The sequence below is a fragment of the Aythya marila genome (assembly GCF_965140915.1).
Source record: "Aythya marila genome assembly, chromosome: 3".
Classification (NCBI taxonomy): domain Eukaryota; kingdom Metazoa; phylum Chordata; class Aves; order Anseriformes; family Anatidae; genus Aythya; species Aythya marila.
The window spans coordinates 72,081,301-72,103,765 of NC_139044.1; the positions used below are offsets into that span (position 1 = coordinate 72,081,301).

Consider the following 22,465-nt stretch of genomic DNA (forward strand, 5'->3'; position numbering starts at 1 on the left):
TACTCAAGGATTCAGTGTTATGCCAAAGTTATAGCATAAAACTCCTAATTGTTTCTAGAAAATTCTTCAGCTTTTGCTGGTCTTCTTACCAGGTTTGTGTACATATATATATGTACACATATACACACATATTTGATATTGGTATTTTACTTAGAGGTCTGAAGCCTTCTGTTATGCATTAACGAAAACCTTTTTGTATTGCTCTGAAAATAGACTATTTTCAAATTCTGTTAATGTTATGTTAATGTTATATTAATGTTAATGTTATAACATTAACAGATCACTAATACTGAAATCTGGAATCTGGACTGCGGTTTAACTAAGCTGAACCTTAACAAAGAGATGACAATACAGTTGTTTTAAAACATTTTATGTGCAAAGTTATTGATACTTCACCTTCAATATCCAGTTGATTTAAAATGTCAGCAGCTACTGCATCCACCTCCAATTCACAGGTACTTTGTGGCTCAACACCTTTCAACATTAAAGAACTGTGACAACATAAATAACGTCAGTTAATTTTATCAGTATGTTGACTTTGAAACATGCATCATCACTGTTTTTTTTAACTAACATATGAAGTATTTTGGGGGGATGAGGATGAGTAAATGCATACAGAATTACCAGTTCTCATCCTCACATGCGAAGCCTTAAATTAATGGTTACATCCCAAATCTAATTAGATGGGAAATTTGTCTCTTCAGTTTCAAGGGATTACACTTTTTCTTTGGTGGGAAGAAGAGAAAGAAGTGGTAAACAATACTAAATACTACAGCATTTATAATGTTCTCCTCATCAAATGCAGTATGAAATGGTCTGTAGAACTCTCAGGCAATAGACCACCTGTGTTAGCATAACCCTATATCCAGAAGAAATAGCAGGAAGAACTTTCCTTCCTTGTTCACAGTTCAGAGCTATCAAAACAGTGTAAAACTTCCTACTAAGGGAAGTGAAGCAAAAACTGTTTTATTTTTCACAACCTACTTTTTATTTAGGTGTCTGCCTGGAGGAAGCCTGGTAAATAGGAACTGGGTATTAGCATCCCAAACATAAGCACAACTAGGATTAACTGGCTTGGTAAAGACTTAAAATACAAGAAACAGATTTGAGCTTATTGTGTAGTGATCTGATCATCTTCCTTTTCAGTGACATATCTGCTAAGGTCAGTGGCCTTCCACCTGTTGCTGTCAGTGAGCTATATTTAAGAAGTCCATGGAGAAGGCTAAGAAAGAGAAACCCCTCAGGTATATGTCAAAGTCTGTTTATCCTTGGCAAACTTTTAGGGGAATAGAAAATCCTTTCAATGCTATCAACAACTAAAATAGGCTATTCTTTAATTAAAATCTGATAATCTTTAAGATCCTCTGTCTAGGTTAATTGTCTCGTTACTTACAGCATCTGCACGTATTCTCTAACAACAACAACAAAGGCTCAAGAATATCAGTGTAGAATCTAAGATATAATTCATCGGTATTTCCAATCCTCTCTGTAAGCTCTGAACAGAAGGCAGTATAGTGCAAATAGGCAACAGATGTATTTAAAGCTAGATATCCCTGACACCTTCTCTGGAAATGAAGTATTAAGCTATCTAGAAATCTGAAAGAAATGTAAAACTAAACTGCTAAGATACTGCTTATGTTTTAAGAGCAAAATTCTGATGACTTCTCAGAAAACAGCCCATGCAAAGACCCACCTACAGTCCATGATGTAAGTGAATTGCCAAATGAAGGAATACTTCCAAACACGTGCAACATTTCTTTTCTCTCACTTCCTTCTGGCCCCCAGCTTTCCTGGGTTCCCCCACAGGAAAAACCCTTTCCTCCACATACTGAGGTCCTACTGCCCAAAGGGCAAAGGCTGAGGTATTATCTTCAAAAGAAGAAAAGAGGGTGAGGGAGTGGGATAAATTAAGGAGGGACAACACAGAAGGGCATAAGCAACCCAGGAGGTTCCTGGAATGCGCTGGTGATAACTTCAAGTGATAGAGGAGCCAACAAGGAGAGCTGCTGTGCTGGGCCTTGTTCTCACCAACAAGGCTTGTGGGGAATGTGAAGCTCAAGTGCAGTCTTGGCTGCAATGACCATGAAATAGTGGAGGAAAAGATCCTTAGGGCAGCAAGCAGGGCGCACGGCTCACTGCCCTGAACTTCAGGAGAGCAGGCTTCAGTCTCTTCACGGATCTGCTTGGTAGAGTACTATGGGATAAAGCTCTGGAAGGAAGAGGGGGCCAAAAAAGATGGTTAATATTCAAGGATCACCTCCTCCAAGCTCCGGAGGGATGCATCCCAACAAAAAGGAAGTCAGGCAAAAACACCAGGAGGCCTGCATGGATGAACAAGGAGCTCCTAGCCAAACTCAAACAGAAACAGGAGGCCTACAGAGGGTGGAAGCAGGGACAGGCAGCCTGGGAGGGATACAGAGAAATTGTCCGAGCAGCCAGGGATCGGGTTAGTAAAGCTAAAGCCTTGATAGAACTAAATCCTTCTAGGGATGTCAATGGCAACAAAAAATGCTTCTGTAAGTGCATCAGTGGTGAAAGAAAAACTAGGGAAAATGTGGGCCCTCACTGGAAGGAAATGGAAAACCCGGTTACCCAGAATATGGAAAAGACTGAGGCACTCAATGACTTTTCTGCAACTGGATGCATGGTCACACTCAAAGAGTTGGGGTTAATGGCTTGATGTCCAGGTGGAGACCAGTGATGAGTGGTGTTCCTCAGGGGTTAGTACTGGGACCAGGGCTGTTCAATGTCTTTGTTGCTGACATGCACAGTGGGATTGAGTGCACCCTCAGCAAGTCTGCTGATGACCCCAAGCAAAGCAGTGTGGTGCAGTCAACATGCTGGAGGGAAACGATGCCATTCAGAAGGACCATGCTTGAGAGGTGGGCCTGTGCCAAACTCACAAAGTCCTACAAGGCCAAATGAAAAGTCCTGCACCTGGGTCAGGGCAATCCCAAGGAAAAATACAGACTGGGCAGAAAACGGATTGAGAGCATGCCTGCTGAGAAGCACTCGTGAGGGTGTGGGAGATGGTTCATGAGAAACATAACACGAGCCAGCAATGTGCACTTGCAGCCCAGAAAGCCAACCTAGGAACTATACAAATATTAAGAAAGGCACTGGAAAACAAATACTTTTCCTAGTAAGTCTGTTAGATCCCACTATTATGTAGAAAGAAAACTGAAATTGTTAGGCTAAAACTACTTTATTACTCCTGTGTATATTTATCAACCTATGAAGAAATATTATCAGTTGAAATATCAACTGCATTTTGCACAATGCAGAAATAGCTTCCTGCATTGCTGGGGAGAACACTGAGACCTCCTAAGTAAATAAGAAAATTATTTTTAAACATACAAGAATGAAGTTCTGAAGCAGTTCATCTTTTCTATTTTATTTAAGTCTCATTTCTATACACTTACAGCTTGGTAGCTTTGTTTACGCAGAGAACTGCATGACAAGATGGAAATAAAACCAGTGTTAGAGTTTTAAGCAAAAAATTAAACCAGTCTCAAATAATCTTAAAATATTGGCATTTATGGGTGTAAAGACAGAGAGGACTGAAAGGAGATATACAGTTATTTGGTTGTTGATTCTGTCCATGTATCACAGTAATGAAAAGCTCTAGTTTGGTTGGGCAACTGATGCATAACGTGACTTCTGGGGTAAGGAAAAAATATTTTTCTTCAGTAAGCTGATGGGGTTTTCTGTGATAACCTCAACCTGTCTACAGTAGACTCAGCTTCCAAGAATCATCCTTCCCCTCCTCTTGTATCACATTATAACAAGGGAAACACTACTGGGAAGTGAAACCCTATATTATACATACTGTAAAAATGAAAAACAGAACCGAAGGATAAGAAAAAATGAATAGGTATCATGAAAGTAAATTTTAGAAATTGGTAGACACTTAATATTTTGAAAGCACATCATTTAAAAGCTGAGAGAAAAAGTTTGCAGAATAATTTCTGGGCAACCATACTTTTTAAAATTTGTGATGTCAAGTTTTGTGGTTGCCTTAATACCATAGAAGTAATATTGCAAACTTTTTTCACTTTTATTTTAGTTTTGGTTTTGCTCTGCTACAGGAAAAGAATGCAGAACAGGACATTTCTTTCTTTTAAACATCAAAAAGCAGTCCAACAGAACTAGTGAAGCACACATGTAGCGTTCATTAATGACTGTAAGATACATATTAACATATGATTACCAATCCCTCCAGTCAGCAGTACTGGTTGAGAGCTTTTGTGATAATTAAAAAAATAGATCATAGAACTCCTCAATCAAAGCAGCTCAGCCTTTTTACCTGAAGCAGACTACTATGCCCTAATGCATACTTAATGCATACATAAGGACTATCCGTTGCTATTGTTTCCCTTCCCTCCCAGTCACATTATCAATTGAGAAACGAGTCCACAATACAACCAGAATGCACACTTTTCATGTCACTGCATCGCCCAATACTCCTAAATCAAGCCACATATCCTGAGCAGCTATAAGGCTGCAATTACCAGGTGAGAAGACAGCATGAAAATGCCAGAAAATATCCAGTCTCCTAACTTTAGCCAGTTGAACACATGAACTACTTTACGTGATTAGCAATTATTATGACTTGGAAGATTCTCAAAGTGGTCTGTTCACCACATATTGCCCTATGGATACATAAGACTAACCATTGGGTTTATACCGTATGAAAAAGACAATGTCAATGTAATCTCAAAATCATGATTTGAGAATCTCTCTATTAAAACAAGGTTAGAAAATAAGATTTATATTCCCAGCCAACACTTTTCATATCATCTAGGTTTCATTTTGTAAAACAGAACATGGACAGAATTGTTCACAAGGCACAACTTGTAATACATGTGTATGAAAGGCAGGCCTAACCGAGGAGAAGCACAGGATTGGAGGCAACCTATCTGTACAAGATTAAAGTTTACTCTGATGAGAAGCAGGATAAATCATAGTTGCAAAACACTGTGTTGCCTGACTAGACTACTAGAGATATTCAAACCAATTCATTTAAAATTCCCTTTTATACCTGCAGACTATGCTGAAAAAGGGAAATACAAATCCATTGTACCTTTGTAACTAAGCTCCAAATCAATTATTTTGAGACGAGGCAGAGAGGCTAAAGAGAATGATCCTAATTTTTGAGGAAAGTAGAAGCTTGTTGGCACTATCCACTGCCATAATAACAATGGAGGATGAAAGCTGAGCTCACTGTACTCAAAGAAAGTACCAAGGTTTGGTTCCTCAGGTGCTGAGACATTGAACTAAAGCAACAATTGATACCGTATTAAAGAATTACCCACCATAGTTTGCTAGATCAAAGCCCTCAAAAACCTTGAAGAAGGGACATCGAGGTCAGTAACTTAATTCACCAATATTAATGACAGGCTAGGGAAATGAGTTCTGTGATGACTATCTCAGGTATTTATAATGTTAAACTGAGGACAGTAGATATAAAATGAATCCCACAGAGGACCTAAGAGATGTCACTCAACTGCACTGACAAGGACTCTACCTTTTCACATAATAATTCTATTATTCCATATTCTGTTCATGGAAGAAAAACTTTTTTTGTCTGCATTTGTTCCAATGACTTGAATAATATATGTATTTTGCTAAAAGCCAAGTGGCTAAATAAAAACATGTACATTCTGACAAGTGAGAAAAGCAATTATGACAGCCAGAAAACTAGTAGAAATCTTTAACATTATGTAACTGCTAGACTGCACAATAGTGTTATTTGTCAGATCTCTCCGCTTGCACATAAAATAGAGTTCAATAGCAGATCTAGGATTTAAAAAAGAAAGCTTTTCTCAAAAAATATCCTGCCAATTGTTCTGCTTTTAACACACCATGTCCAAGTGGTAGACTTGACTGTCAGATCACTCCAAGCCTGATGTTTACCAGAAAGTCCTCACTGGAACTCATGGAAGTGTTTCATCATTTATTATCAGCTACCTGAGGGATAAACATAAATGTGTCCCATATGAAAAATTCCTCTTGTCAAAGCTGTTGGACAGCACTGTCAGGTTCAGGTGACTACTGCCTATTTTTTGGCAGGATTTGCAGGTTCCAGTCTGGTAACGCTGGCACGTTTCATACCTAAAACCCTTAAAACATCAGGGATTCCTGGGCACCACTGGCTTTGGACATCTGTCAACTTCATAACAGAATCACTCCAGAATCAGATTTTAAAAAACTGCCCCTGGCTTAATAAATTAAGCTAACGACAGCAGCTAGTTAGTCATTAGTAATCCAGAGATCTATCAGAAGTAAGACAGGACATGGCAGGGTTAAATGGTGCTCTGGAGAAGTGGTACAGTAGCAAGGTGCTACCTAGCACTGAAGAGTTGAATTCAGTCAACAAACTTTGGCACAGTTCTCAACTTTTTTCTCAAATAGGAATTCACCACTGGCATTTACTCATGCAAAATGCGGCTAATGTTACATATATAAATTCTGAGTAATATTTTGTATATTAAACACTAGGTACCAGATTCAACCATTTACTATACTGTACCACAAAGTCAAGAAATGACAAATCACTGGCACAGCTTGGTCAAATTAGAAAACTTGGTATCACCTGCAGCAAGGACTTGGCAGATTCACACTAGAATTTATCTCTAAGACTGGTTCTGCATGCACACAACACCAAGAATAATGATTCTAAACAGCTATCTCCATCATTAATACAAGGCAGCCCTATAAATTTTGTGGTCTCAAACAACATTTGACTCAATTTTCCCCTTTTGCTTTTTCTTGAAAGACCAGCTAACAACCTAAAATATGCATAGCTGACAGATTCATGAGATCTTCTAATAAGATACAACTGAAGAGCAAAGACTTAAGAGTTCAGTACTGACATGTAAACTCCAAGTATGGCTGCAAGCATTCAAATGGTGAAATAAAGTAAGTAAAAACTTGGTGCTGAACAACTCCCAAAGCACTTAAATATTTAACTTGAGCTCTTCAAGAAGACTGAATAATAACACAAAGGGACTGTGCTGGCAGTGCACAACAAAGTGCATACTAATACAGCTGTTGATACAGCTATACGCAGAAAACTGATGTTTGGAGTATAGAACATACTTTGTTAAGGAAGAATAGAAGAAAAGGCAGAGTCTATCCTCAAAGTCAGATCTCTCCTCAGCAAGGTTGATCATAATGCTTACGGGCCCACTAAACTAATGCAGATGGAAGTTTTCAGAATTTTAAAGGAAATGAAGTAGGAAGGCAAACTGAGATTGAGACAAACTACAATATTGCTATAATGACAAGAACACTGTTTCACTGTTTTAAGTTGATGTCTCCCATAATTAATCCAGGAGAAATTAGGCAAATAATTTTGCATAGATTTAGAATAAAGCAAAATCATGAACAGAAAAGAGTTTAGGTTTGTTACTTTGCAGTGACATGTGCATCCTATAGCACATGTAAGACAGTCATGCTAGAAAGCCTTTAATAAAACAATTAGTTTTCTAGACAAAGGAATGTTTGACACAGTGTCAAATGGGAAGCAATTTAAGTTGGAGGAGATGTAAATTAGTTCCTAAATTATTAAAGCAAGTAAAAAGCTGGCTAAAGGCGAAATTCCTACTGCTTATACAAAAAAATATAGCAGGGTTGATAAAAAAAAATCTTAGCATGGAATATGGACCAGTTTATGGGACTGAGTTTATTTCTCATCTCATTAATATTGTTGTCAGGAAATCCAGAAACGTACTAATGAAATATGCTGATAAAAGAGTCTGGTAGATACACTGGATACATTGCCAGATCATAGTATCATAAAACAAGAACTGAATAACTGAGAACTAGAATAAGAGAAATACGACAAAATTAAAAAATGGGATACAAGACCCTATGTGAACTTATAAGAGATTCCAACTAGAATATTACCACTTGGACAAAAAAGGAAGAGAAGAAACATCTTGTACTAATGAATCCTAAAACAACTGTGAGACAAAGTGACATGGTAAATGAGACTGTAAAAGATGTCAGGGAGAGGACAACCAGTATCATTGCATAATGCACACTAAAGAGAATTTGTTTGGTCCTGTGGTGGTTTTTACCCTGCTGGGTAGCTGAACTCCACCACAACCACTCTCTCACTCCCCCTGCTCAAAGAAAACAGAGGGAGAAAGTATGATGGAAAGGGCTCGATGGTTGAGATAAGGACAGGGAGATCACTCACCAATTATTGTCACAGGCAAAAACACATCCAGCACAGGGAGATTAATATAATTTATTGCCTATCACTAGTAGGCTATAACAGTGAGAAACTAAAAACAAACTAAAAATGCCCTCCCCCCATTCACCCTCTTCTACATCCGCCCCCCATGTGGCTCAGGGAAACAGGGAATGGGGGCTGTGGTCAGTCCTTAACACAGTCTGGAGCTGGCTCTGATCTGACCTGGGGCAGCTGCTGGGCTCTGCTCACAGAGGCCATCCCTGCAGCCCCCTGCATTCAAGCCCTTGCCACATAAACCCAGGACAGGTAATAATGTGCAGTATGCAGGCTTCACATTTGAACAAATTCCTACTGGCAAAAGCACAGAGTACAAATGGACAGGCCTGATATTTGCCCTGTTACCGTTAACATCCCACAGTTGAAATGTGTGTGAGAGTTCGAGATAGGATGGCACAAGTGAGGTGTTGCACCCTTGGCTGTATACACAAAAGCATGGAAGCAGGGGGAAAGAAGGCTTGTATGTAGAGCCATGAACATGAGAGCCCGGAGAGGAGACACCCACGGCTCCTACTGCGCTGGGTGCATCCCTCTTGGGGTGTAACAGCCAAGGGAGAGCTATTTGCTTCCTTTTGCTGCTGTCCCCAGTATGCATCAAGTAACATCAGATAACGTGGCCTATGTTATGATCCACCCCTCTACCCCCAAAAAGGGGTCAAATAATTTGGCTCACATAACCTAGTCAGATAAAGGTTGAAATGTGCTGTGAATGAAGTAACAAGCCCAGAGGATGAGAAGTAATAGCCTAAGAAAAAATGGCTATTAATTGAGTACAAATGAAACCATGAGACAACTATCAGATTAATGTTGTTCAAAACTCAAGTTAAAAACTCAAGTTTTTCACACACTGGAAAAATAAGAAATATGGTTTAAAGGACTTGCTTTCTTCTGTGGAAGTGAATGATCCCAGCATATAATGCTAGCAAGCAGCGTCACATGTTGAACCTGATAAGCTGCTCAGGGAAGAATGACAGGAACTGCCCAAAGACTAAGACTACTGGATGACAGAGTATTTAAAAGGATCTGTCAAACTTTAAAATGTAGCTTAAAAACGGATTTGTTACGGGTAAACTACACAAATTTGAGTTGCAGCAGATATTGGTTGTTTCCCTCCCTCCCTCTCTCAACTGCAAAAACCAAATACATGCTTTTTCTTACAGAAGCAAAGCTGTTACAAGCTGTAAACTATCAAATGTCTAGAAAAAAATTAAGAGCATGGGAGACAAGCATGAGAATTGTAAGTGGAGATTCTTACACAGCTATCTGAAATGGACAAATTGGAACAGCGGCTGTACACTATTCATCTGAGTTAAGGGTGATTACAAAAACAGAATCTGTGAACTGATGTGTAAGTAGTCTCTGTAACTATTAAACTGGCTTAGCTTTTCATCAGAAGTTGTTAGCTAGAAACATATTTTCTAAGAATCAGAAAACTGGATCTGCCTTATATATTGTTATTGTTAACTTCCAGTTAGATTCTCCCCACCATTTACCAAGGATACAAAGTCTCAGGTGGACAAAATACTAAGAAACAAAATAATGATCATCTGCATCACCTTAGTGCCTTTAAAAAACAAACAAAACAAACAAACATATAAAACCCTGTATATAGGGTTCCTTTAAATGTGAGACTGGAATCCTGTAGCACATAGAAGTTGCTACTAATGAGCAAGAACAGCGTATGTTAAAAAAAATTAGGCACACTGACCTTGGTATTTCATCTTCATCCCATTCGATGAAAGATGTGCTGTTTGAATTTTCTGCAAAATGAATTCTATGATGTTTACTTGCACCTGATATATCACCTAAAAAGAAAAATAGTATGAGACATTAATTAACTTATGCTTCAGTAATGTTTTAATTTTTTTACAAATATAATTACATAATTTCAACTATTATTTAATATTATCAGCCAAAATGCTTCTGAAGAATAAACTGCACTGCATGATAGTGGCTTCAGAATAACTATACTCTCATTGAAATGTCATGACTTTCTTAATTACATATGGACACACACAAGAAGTCTTCTCAATGCACCAACTTTATTACAATTGAATTTGGTGTTTGTTGTCTGCTCATATCTTAACCTAAATTCTATCTGTTATTTTTTGAGTATGTTAGTACATCATTGCTTAGCCTTAAGTAAAATTCAGGATTCCCAAGTGTCTGGGTCCTCAGGTGAGATCCCAATGGAAATTAGAAGCCAAAGTAAACACTAAATTCTGCGTCACACTTTTCCTCTTTCTTATCCATGAGCTGAAAGAGAATACAATACATTCCAGAAGTAGTGGCATAGTAGAAGTGTAAAACTACAATGAAGGCAGACATCGTCTGACCTACAAATGCAGAAAACACTCGCTTGGAGGTTTCAGTGTAAGGAAGTGTGCTCCAAGGTCATCCTGGAGAAGTCCCCTTTGAAGATTTACCACTTCCCTTGCGGTCTCCTTCTGAACCTTCGCTCTTCAGACGAAGGAAAGACAATATACACGGATGTGGCACAGGAAAGAAAAAAGCCCTGGAATGGGCTTGGAGAGGAAACTGGAGGAGAAAACCTGAAAAATTACTCAGTCTCCCACTTCAACATAAAAGACCTGCTTGAACCTTGAATTTTCTCAGCTATATCAGCTGATGTCTGTGTATTCCTGTTACTACAACTTTACCAGCTGACCTCTCTCAGCCTTCAAAACTGTCTGCTCATCTAAGTGACAAAAATAGCACTGGAAACAGGCTTTTGATGCTGCCTACTTACTTTTAGGAACAGATTGATTATGGATGTTTCTATTCCTCATCAAACTGATTTTTAGATCATTGTCTGCAAGGGAGGAAAAATAAATATGCTGCACGTATTTAGGTAAAGGCTTCTACTGCCATCTAGGACACACAGTTCAGTCTGGCCTGCATGGCACAAACTGCAGTTGACTAAAATGAATGTATACACCCCAGGACACAGACATTATCAAGCAGGCAGGTAAGCATGGCCTAGGTCTCTCATTCTTAAATAAATGATGAATGAGACTATAAACAGCTTACATCTCTATCATCTATCATGTGAAAGCAAAAGGAAGAAGAGCTATGGAAAAACAATGGGGGCAACTACTTAATACAGCTGGATTATGTGTCTCCAGAAGGCCACTTTGGATGTTTGGAAGATGACAGGCACTGACTATACTTCCTCGGGACTGAAGGTCCTGAAAATGCTGTGGCTGAGCTTTTGATTTTCTGCAGTTACGACACCACCAAAAAGCACGGCCTACTGCTGTGTATGGAAAGAGTATTTCTTTAGATGTTATGAAACTCCACGGAGTAATCTATTGCTGTCTAGATATATATGCATAAGAATAACGGGAAGAATTAAAGTCAGCATGATTCATTTCCTGTTTTTACAGAAAGGTACTTTACCGTTCTTTTAAAATCTTGCTTTAGCTGTAAGAACAATTATGATTTAGCAAAACAACATTTATTTTTCTAAATGTAAGTACCAAAGACATAATGTTTTTCCTACTGCTACATCCCCTTTATACTGAAGCATTTAGATAAAATTATGGATGTTCTTACCAATCTTCTGTTTTATCCAAGTGTATACATTCCAAATGCCAAGCTAATTTTTAAAACGAAAAATTAAAAATACCTCAATTGCTCAGACTTTTATACCTCAAATTTCAACAGCGAGCAAATGACCTTAGTACAAGCGGAAGCATTCTGCTTAAGAACAGTGGAACATTATAATCTAGCTAAAATTTTGTCACTACTGCACTAAAAAGTCACTACTGCAGCAGAAAATAAATTAAAACTGGCATAGGGATGAAAAACAAATGTCAGTAAAATTAAAGGAACACAATTACTACACATCTTTTGTATAAATTCAAATATCAAATACAATGATTTTTGTTTTAAATGTCTAACTTGAAAAGACTGATGAAGGTCTTGTGAAAATGGTCAAAGTGACATTTCTGACAGAACATGTGGTTTTTGATACACAGCATCTCATTTCAGATGGTCTTTTCTCCAGTCCCAATACACAGGCAGAAAATGAAAAAAATACAAAAAATTACACATGGAATTTGTTTTGACCCAGAAGACAAACTATAAGGATGTGATACCCATTCAGACACAAACCGCGGCAGGAACGCTACAACTAGTGACATTTTATTTGAAATGTGAGCTTTTAGCTTTCAGAACAATTACTTAGTCTTAAGAAAAAACTCCTTACTTTTCCTCCTTGCCTTTCTGAATTTTACAGCAGCCAGGTTTATTAAATTCATTCCATATAAGTTGTAATCTATAAAGAGTTGAAGGAGGTAGGGAATATGGGCTTCATGAGGCTGGTAAGATTTGTTCATTATGGCTCCACCTTGCAGAAGCTCACATACTCTAAAATTAAAAACAAATTAGAACATAAAACAACAATTGTGTTTACTGTACAACAACACTGATGTCTGATTTTACCAAAATATAAAGTATGTACACTTCTTAAATTTTGCTTTAGTCGTAAATCTTAAGAGCTTTGTTTTCACAATAACGGATCCACAAAAATGTCTGCTGGTAATGAACACTGGGTGTAAATTACAAAGGAGCTGTAAATCCTCCGGCTTTAAAACAAACAAAAAAATAAAACAAAACCTCCAAAGAAAAATCATACCATGCACTATTTTTGCAACATGTCCAAAGCCACTGTGGTCCATGGAAATCTGTTTACAAAGCAACTATGGCAGCTGTATGCCTACAAACCAGTAATAACTTGGAATTTCTCTCCAGTTCTCCCTTGCATATATATGAAGTCCTGCATGTTTTTAAAGTTTCAAACTGTCTGCGTAGAAGCAGCATTTTAATAGCTTCCCAGAAGTATGACAAATCTGCTGTTTTAAACACCTGCACATTAAAAAGCAACTGCAGGTATTTGCATAATTATCTATTGGTGCAATACATTTATCCCTAAGTAATATGAGCTTTATAAATCAAAGACTAGCAGTAAGTATTTCTAAATGCCATAAATTGTATTCAAAAAAATAAAGTTTTATCTAAGATTAAAAGAATAAACTACATGAAGTGTCAGTCCTTATTTGGGTAAGAGTAATTCAAACATGAGAAGTTTCAAAGTAAAAGGTCCAAATAACTGTCAGCAAGTCAGACGTGCGCACAGATTACATTAAGATGGAAATTTAACATAATGTGGAATTTTACTAGCCTGGAACAAAAACAGGCAATCCCATCTTACAATCACGTATTAGATCTTCAAAAAAAGTTATGAGAGGCAATACTAGACAATCAATGCTTGAGAAATCATTCCTCCTTATTTATTACTGTCACAGTAGTTGCAGTAAATTCAGGAAGTCTGAGGTCAACAGTACTTTTATTTTATAGGCTATTACTCTATTGAGAAATATAGAAACTGTTTAATAACAAAAACTATCCAATTTTCCAAGTATATTTTAATTTTAGTAATGAGTACTGGAATCTAAAACATAAGAACTACCAAAATCCATTTCATAATATATGAAAGAGCACTAAATGTACTAACTACATCATTTTCCTCAGGCGTTACAGGAAAGATATCCTGACGCAAACATGTTCAAATGCAGAGTAATTACAGTTAAGACAACTAGGCATGTATGATTTGGTCTTGTTTTCATAACATGTTATTCATTTAAAATAATTACTGATATGCTTAAAATTAGTAATTTTCTCACTGTTTTGAAAAACTTGAACAATACTTCTATTGCTTCTCTTGTTAAGATGTTGTTGAGTCTTGCTCCAAATATTATTTTTTCTATTCAAGATACAAGCCAGAACTTCACACCACCATATCCTTACCTTTTTACCATTGCAGGATTGTAAAGATAGATCTTCATGAACTGTCTCTCCTTTTCATGGTAACCATAAAAAGGCCTGGAGAGGAAGAAGTAAAAGCAAGAGGCTAGCCGGTTATGCAGTGGCATTTATTCTGCTGCAATTTACCATGAAGCATATTAAAATCCAGAGGGGGGAAAAAAAAAACACGGATGAACTGCATATCCAGGAGACTGAAAACTCCCACGCATTGGGCCAAAAATCATTATAATCCAAATGTATTACTTAATAATACACTGTGACTCAATTTCAAAACAGAATCTTAACCCATTATCTTTACACACTATTAAAAACACATCACACATTTCTGAACAGACATTTCATAAAAAGAGGCTGACTCGGTGGGGTCAGATGTGGAGCACGCACATGCGAATTTGGGGAGGAAGGCAAAAGCAAGAATGGAAAAAAAGAAAAAAAGAGGCTGGGGAGGTAAGACAGGGCTACACTGCACACTTTGCAGTAGAAATTTCAGTCTAATGCAGGTAGGCGGGTTCATCAGGAAGCTCTTACCATGGGTCACAAGTTTGCCAGAGACGGCAAGATTACAAAATGACAGGTAGGTAGTGTTTTTTCAATGCTGCCACTCCTTTTCTGAAGGACTAATTTAAAACATTTTCCACTTTATTTGGTGAAATGCCAAGTACTCAAAGCTGCAGCTGATGCACTACATTACTAATAAAATGTTAAAGATAAAAACGATAGGTTCTATGCATGTTGGAATATCTAACAAAAATTCACTTAAGTACTTCTGGCTTAGCATTGTTTCTCACCTTCCCTCCATGTAAACACACTGATGCCATATCATAATAGTACTTTCACTGCATTTATTAGCGCTGGACTGCCTCAAAACAGCGTTCAACTCTTCTGATAAATGTTTTAACAAAGTCCTTGAGAACATTAATTCCGCAGATCAGGTGTAAATGAATAAATATCAGCTGTGTAATGTAAATAACCGAACAATGAGAGCAGCTTAAAAGAATGAATAGCTGCCCCTTTCCAGTGATTACTAGTCATCTCGTGCACTAAATGAGGCATGAATCCTGAAGAAAATAGGATTTGAGAATGCAATTAAAGAATACATGTCATAATGAATATGTCAAGATTAAGCTGAGGTTGCACAGGCAATATTAATTCTGGTATTACTTGACTGAATTACTGACTTTTCAGCATCAAGAATGCTAATCTAATCTAACATGCTTGTAATACAGCATGTTAAGGAAACAGGCCATAATTCAACACGTTGGGTAAATGCAAGAAGCCTACAGTTTGCAGTAATCGTGACTGAAGTCAACAGAAGTTTGTGAATACATCCATTTAAATGTTACCTCTCCGAAATAAAATAAAATCTCTTAGTCAAGAGTATTATTAGAAAGTGCAGCTTTGATGCTTACTTGCTAAATCTAAAAAATGAGGTAGTAAGAAGGTTTCCAGTCCTGAATTAAATGCAAACTCAACAGAACTGCACAACCACAGCATTAATACTGCTGTCCTTAATACGATTATGTTTGCACACATTTATACCGAACTGTTTCAAAAGATGTTTGTGCTATTAAAGCTGAGATAAGTTGAAACAACAAACTGAGAGCTGAAAAGGAGAAAATGAGATCTTATATAATGAAGAAATCTCTTACAGAAATTGTCGGAAACTTAATGACAGTTTATACGCATTGAGTTACAATGGCTCAATATGCTGTAGGCAGGGAAATTAAGAGCCAGTTTTAAAAAAGTCAGCACTTGCATGGCAAATGATCCATACTTACACTGACCTGGCACAACAGGGAAAGTAAGATTTATGAGCCCTTCAAGGTTAGATATGAACACCTACTTTAACTACACGATGCAAGCTGACAGCATATTTTAACCCCTTGCTTATCCCTGGACATCTACTATGTTTGAAGTTAACACGACAACAATCCTATGTTAAACCTGCAAAGGTTTAAACAAACACCCTTATTACATAACAATTTTCCAACTAATACAGAAAAGAACAGATAATCTCCAAGATTTAAAGAAAAATACAGGTTTCTCACCACGGAGACACTGTAAGGTCCATGACTCCAGTCAGAACAGAAGAAAGCAAACAGGTTTCTGCCACTACATAAGCATGTCTACCCAGGTAAAAGATGAAGGTGTGTTGCAATTTCTGCTAGGTGTATCCCATCAGCCTCTTAGGCAAGCAAAGAAAATACTTGAAACAGTCCTTCCAGTGCTGGCTTGAGGCAGTGAGAGTCTGACCTTCAATAATGACTTGAACTCTAAGGCAAGAGAGGTGACAAAGAGGCAGGTTCTCCTACTCTGTGTCTGCTGCCTTCTCACCGATCTGAGGAAGAAAGACTGCCTTCAACATTTTAATCTGCCTGGGTTAAACATGAACAGCTATGTCAATGTCCACATAGCTCTCAAAGAAATAACAAAAATAAAAAATACAGTGGGTTAGCTTTCCTGCTATTGCAAAAACAACGTTCTGAATAAAAATATTAATAAAAAAAGATATTGCAGGCACTTTGCTAGCAATATCTAGACGATAGCACTACAACTAGCTGGGAACAGAAAGATTATCTCCCTGAAACTAATTGTTGGAAAGGATGTCTTTCAACAGAGCGTGGAACAAGAAAAGTAAAAGGTAGTGCTGCACAGTACTGAAAATTAGCATTTACATTGTTTTGCAGATGAAAAATTCAATGCATATACAGATTAACTGTTTTCCTCCAGGACAGCTTGCTATTATTCACCATGATTTGACACATTTTTCAGTCCTTGGTTATGCAAGCCAAATAAAAATTGATCAAGAGAATCCTTAAAATGTTAACATCCAGTAATAATATATAGTTTCAGCAGCAGTAGAAAGCTACAGTAAATAAAAACAGAGCAGTCAGCTTGACAGATAAGTGAGAGCCTCATCTTCATGGTCTGTGCTGCTTGGAGGATCAGATGGATAAGCATGACCTGACAGTCGCTGTGGTAGACTTCGAGGGGCCATCTTAGATGATCAAAAAAAAAGAAGACCTGGAGGCAGACTCCTGCAAGACATGCTTGGTCACGGGGAACTTAGAATAAGCCAGACATGTAGCAAATGCTGGCTGGAAAGTACTGCTGTTATAGCAGAGACAGAATAAACTGAAAGGAACAGATTTGGAAACATGATGGGCAGTAGGATGCAAGTTTAGGAAAAAATGTTGTGCCAACCATTTGTGTCAAGCATAACTGTTGATTATGTTAGATTAAAGCAAGTGAGAAAAGCTTTTCAGTTGTACAGGCCTGTAGGAAATCACACATGGAGGGGAAAAGAAAAAAGAAAAAGGGAAGAGCACCACAGTCACCCAAGTCCACGTTAAGTGTTTCTAAATCAAACTGCAAAAAGCATTTCAAAACAAATAACAGAAAGAACCGTCGCAGGTCATACTTACATTCCGGATACTAACGACACTTTGAAAACATGTTGAACAGTAGAAGACGGATTGCCTAAAGCCACATTAAGTGCTCTGTCAATGCTGAATGCCACTTTGCGGAGATAGCGTTCTGGATGCTGTCCAAAACCATCATACGGTACGTAGAGGTAAGGAAAGATACCATGTAAGTGGAGACAAGTCTTTTGACCTAAAAAGAGAAAGCAAACATTTATTTTTGAATGACTACATCATTATTTCTTTTAAGTAGTTCCTGAATTTGAAAATTTTTATGATATTTTCAGGTTCTACTGCCAGGGTAAATTGAAACAAGTTCAGGTCTAATTCATACAAAGGTGCCAATTTAGAGCAGTTCTCACAGTTGATTCATTGACTACAGCAGTAAGAATCAGATGTGGTTAGATGACATACACAGTGGCAAATTCTGCTATCATATAAGCATGATCCTAACAATTTTATCTGTAACAATAAGATAACACCACTCTGAGAATAATTTTGCATAGTGAATTAGTGTTGGATGGTTAATGGTTTCCCAGCCCTTGTAAATATTTTGAGATATCAAAATGATTCCCATTCCTCACTGGGATGAGCACATAACTTCTCAGAAATTAAAAAACGAATGACCTGGTGGATGCTCTGGACATTCAATGTTCTAGCCATTAAGGCATAAATTATGTGGATGTGGAAAAAAAACACACAGTGATTTTCAACTTTTTCAGTATGTGAATCGCTGTGAGGTCTCCGCTGCCTGTGCAGGTCTCTAACCTTCTACCAACACGCTTACTTCTCAGCTTTAGCTTTCATGAGTCTGCAGTAACAGCAGAATGAAAAAACACACCACGAAAAAAACATCATGCTGGACTAGACCACAGCTCAAGCTTCTGTTTTGGACAAGGTAAGGACAGCGATGTGGATCGGGATATCCCAAGCATGACCATTATATTTTTATTTTTTGTCTCTTCTCAGCTGTAATACATGTTCTTTCCTTCCCTCACCATAAAACACCAGAGCATGCATTCGCTCCCAAACCTAACAAATTCCACATCGCCACCCTTCGAGCCCGCAAAAGCCCTCATGACTTCTCACTGGTCAGTGAAAAAGGTTTGCAGAAAACTACTGTAAACACACACTACTCCCCACCCCACTGCAATGACAGGGAACAGCATTTGGTATTCTGCTTGGCCAGGCACTCTGCACCAAGGCAGCCAAACAGTGTCTGAAGGCACCGCTTTCATCAATCACAACACTACAGGGAGGCAGCACAACCTCACTGGTCCACAACTCCAAGGAACAGACTTCCACGAGATTATTCCTCCAACCTGAGATTATTTCTCAGCAGAGGGACCTTGCCCGTACTACTTACACTCACTCATCTCACATCTGCATGGACGCACCACTGGCCACCCAGTAAAGAGAGCTCCAAGTCCTCTAATGAGCAAGCAGAGCAGGCTTCCTGGGTCAGGGTGTCTGTCCATTTTTACACCTAGAAACAGCTCAGAGGATGCTAGCACATGGTGCTGTTCTCCACTGTGATTTTTTCTTTTCACTTCCTAGAAAATCAACCCCATCAAGTCTCTCCAGCGATGTCCAAATACACCCCAAGTACACAATACACATTCATAACATCGGGGGCACGTACGATGAAATCTGCCCACATTAAAGAAACCAAACTAAAGAAACTAAACAATATGAACTAGAATTTTTTGAATGGCAAAACAAAGGGCAGAACCAGCAGCTTTATAGGGCAGGAGAACCTCTGCCACCTTTTTGTGGGAAAAGTCATTCATTAGTAGCATGTGAACTGAGGCAGTATTGATCCATGCAGTGATGGCAGACAATTAATTTTCTGTACGAAGTCACCAACAGATGTGTGTCTCCCCATGGCCGTACTTAAGACTGCCTCAAATAAAGGGTTTTTAACCCCCATATTAAAAACAGCAGTGGTCTAAACTTATGCAGTTCCTTTTTTTCCCTTTGCCTTTTTTTTTTATTATTATTAAAAAAAAAGCACGTATGCAAGAATGACATTCAAGAAAAAAAAACATTTTTTTCATATATGTTTCTGCGAATGCTTACTGAGGCATTAAAAAAATGAACAAACCAACCCACCCCAAGCTACACTTGATATTGGAGCTACAGAATAAGAACTTCTGGGCGGATATAGAGGTCTATCCCCCTGTGAACGTTAGAAATTCCCACTTTTGTTACCTTTACCTTGTCAAGCCAAATCAGTTCCTCACTTGGGTCTGTTACAGAAGTAGCTACGAACTCTTGTTCTTTTTGATAGCGCTCAAATACATCTGCGTTAGCGGTTGCCAAACTATTCTGAATTATAATTAAATCGTGCTCGCCCACAAAACAAAATTACAAAGCTCTAAATAAAACAGGGAGATGCTCTGAACTTATTATTTAAATTCAGGTTCCTTTCAAGTTACAGAGAACAATTAATAAAGCTTTTACAGCTAGCATCTGGTTACTCAAGTTAATTGAGTTAAAAATATATATCCATTTCAATTGCAGATATTGCACAGTTTTTGCTGAACTGAAACACCACTTTATTGCTGAATAAAACAGGACATGTACAGAGGAAGCTTCCTTCTATTCCCTTCCGTCCCCTTGCCCTCTATTCCCTTCCTGTGCACAAAAAACAAAACCAACCAACACCATGGAAAACACTATAGCTTTCGATTGACCAAAGAATCAAAATGCCATCTAAGTCTAGGGAAATCTTCGAAAACACACACACTGAGTCACTCCTCGGTTTTGATTCTGCCCAGAAAGCAAGCGGGCTAGCAGCTGTCAAGTTACATGGGTTTATACAGTTCCTCACTTTGCTCCTTGTCAGCATTAACTCATTTATCATGCCATTTGGTTTTACTTCTATTTTTATTTACAAACCGCGTTACCCTGAGCCTTACCCTACTGATGTAAGCACAGTCATTTGTTCCCGTTGTTGAAGTAAAAACCCCAAATTGCACCAAAGGTTGGGGTGCTGGGTCTGAGGCCGGACCCCAGGAGCAGGGGCCGTGGTTTGCACTACGCTGCTACAGATTTGAGTGGATCCCTTCCAACAGAGCCACAAGAAGAAAACAGATCTACCCGCTGAGGATCTCAGACCACACAGGCTTACAATTAACATAAATTGCAAACTTGGCCTGGGATAAGGTTAAGAGGTTTTATGCTTTAAACACGTCGATCTCATGTTTCTCTTTCTCTTCAGAGATACAGACAGCAGCACATTCATACCGCTGGAACAACAGCGACCACCTACAGGGCCCAGCAGATGTTATTTTTACATCCATTCATCAGTTCCTTTGCATCTGCCGCATCGATGGAAGCAGTGCTCTACACACAGTGCAGTCTGGAGAAGAGCCATCCAGGTTGTAGAGCCGCTCCCCTCAGCTTCCTGAGGCAAACCTGAAGCCGTGCAGAGGGATTCCCAGTTTCCAGACCAGACAGGCCACCTACCTGTCTGCAAGAAAAAGGTTTCATCACAACCGTTCTGTACACGGGCAGTACGTATGATGTCTTTGTTAATAAATGAATGCAATTGTGTGTGCAAACGAACCGACTGGTGGTGATAACGGGCTATCAGCCTGGATGTGGCTGCTGCCCAAACAACCTCTCTAGCCCGAGCTCTTTTAAAGAACGGGGTCTGCACCAGTTGAGCTATCTGCAAGTCACAGAGCGAGCACTCCAGCACGTGACTGGAAGGGGCTCAGGTCGGGAAGCAGAGCTGCAGCTCACTCACAAGTCTTTTTCAGGCACCGAGGGAAGCAGTGAATGAATGAACATGAGAAGTGCTGCTGCAGCACAGAAAGGGAGCAACACACAAAACCTCGAGATGTTACGAGATACTTGAGTAGCAAATTGGCTGTATTCCACGAAAAGAAGGAACTGGAAACTAAACGTCGATAGAGGTGAATAGCCAGAGTAACAATCAATCAATACATCAAAAACATTTAGTTTTTTAGACAGTAGAGAAAGTGAGCCTTAGCATTTTTTTAGACAGAGCCCTAAACCCACACTTACCAAAGCAAGTGGCATAAATGTTGCTGAAGCATTAAAGCCAAACACAGCATTTTGTACACTTGAAACCCATGGGACGGGGATTAAGAAATCAAGCCTGCTAATTTTTGAAGCTGCCTGCTGTATGCATTACAATTAGGAACACATACCAAACGTAATCCTTGCGCTACGGTATCATTTAAAATAGAAGAAGAAAAAGCTGTAGTAAGCCTGAGACAGAAATCTTCGATACGATTAGAAGAGAAATGAAACCAGTAGGATAAAGGAAAGCAAAGCGACTAGATTTCTGCTCAGGAACTGATTTCTTCTGACCACCGGAAGGCTCAGCCACACAGGATGATGGGCATGGATAAAAATGAGATGCAATCTATACAGTATCACAGAAAAATTGAGGTTGGAAGGCACCTCCGGAGATAATCTGGTCCAACCCCAGCTCAGACATAAGTACACTTCATTTCCCAGTACAGCAAGCTGCAGAACCTGAGGATTAGTATTCCAGCATCCTCAGAGAAGTGCTTATCCTCCATTTGAAAATAAAATTTATTTTGCTTTGAACTTCGAAAAACATCTTTGAGCTAAGACCGAATTGGACAAATTTCAGCACAAATGAAAACCATGAAAAATATTACGGAATACATTTAGACAAGGATCCTGACAGCTGCCTGAGCTACAAAACCTAAGGATTCACCACAGCTAGCGCATGGAAGTCTGTGTGTGAGGAGGAGACAGAAGTCCATCAGTTCTGGATTTCATAGAAATGGAAGGGACCTTTAAAGATATGTAGCCAAGGCCCAAGACCACTGACAGAAGCAGGGCCACCTCCCACCAGCCCAGGTTGCCCAAAGCCCCATCCAGCCTGGCCTCGAACACCTCCAGGGATGGGGCACCCACAGCTTCTCTGGGCAGCCTGTGCCAGGGCCTC

General features: G+C 38.8%; 1 protein-coding gene across 2 annotated transcripts in view; it reads right to left on the reverse strand.

The window, feature by feature from the left end:
* REV3L (REV3 like, DNA directed polymerase zeta catalytic subunit) overlaps positions 1-22,465 on the reverse strand; it is a 116,863-nt gene that overhangs the window by 54,020 nt on the left and 40,378 nt on the right. Inside the window, exons 2-6 of one of the 2 annotated variants that reach the window (XM_082757234.1) lie at positions 17,515-17,704; positions 14,072-14,146; positions 12,471-12,631; positions 9,969-10,065; positions 397-491 (exon numbers count right to left, since the gene is read on the reverse strand). In XM_082757234.1, the coding sequence (XP_082613360.1) occupies positions 397-491; positions 9,969-10,065; positions 12,471-12,631; positions 14,072-14,146; positions 17,515-17,704 (618 nt within the window). Of the gene's footprint in view, positions 1-396; positions 492-9,968; positions 10,066-11,009; positions 11,141-12,470; positions 12,632-14,071; positions 14,147-17,514; positions 17,705-22,465 lie in introns of those variants that run through there. The other variant, XM_082757235.1, reaches the window with a different exon arrangement.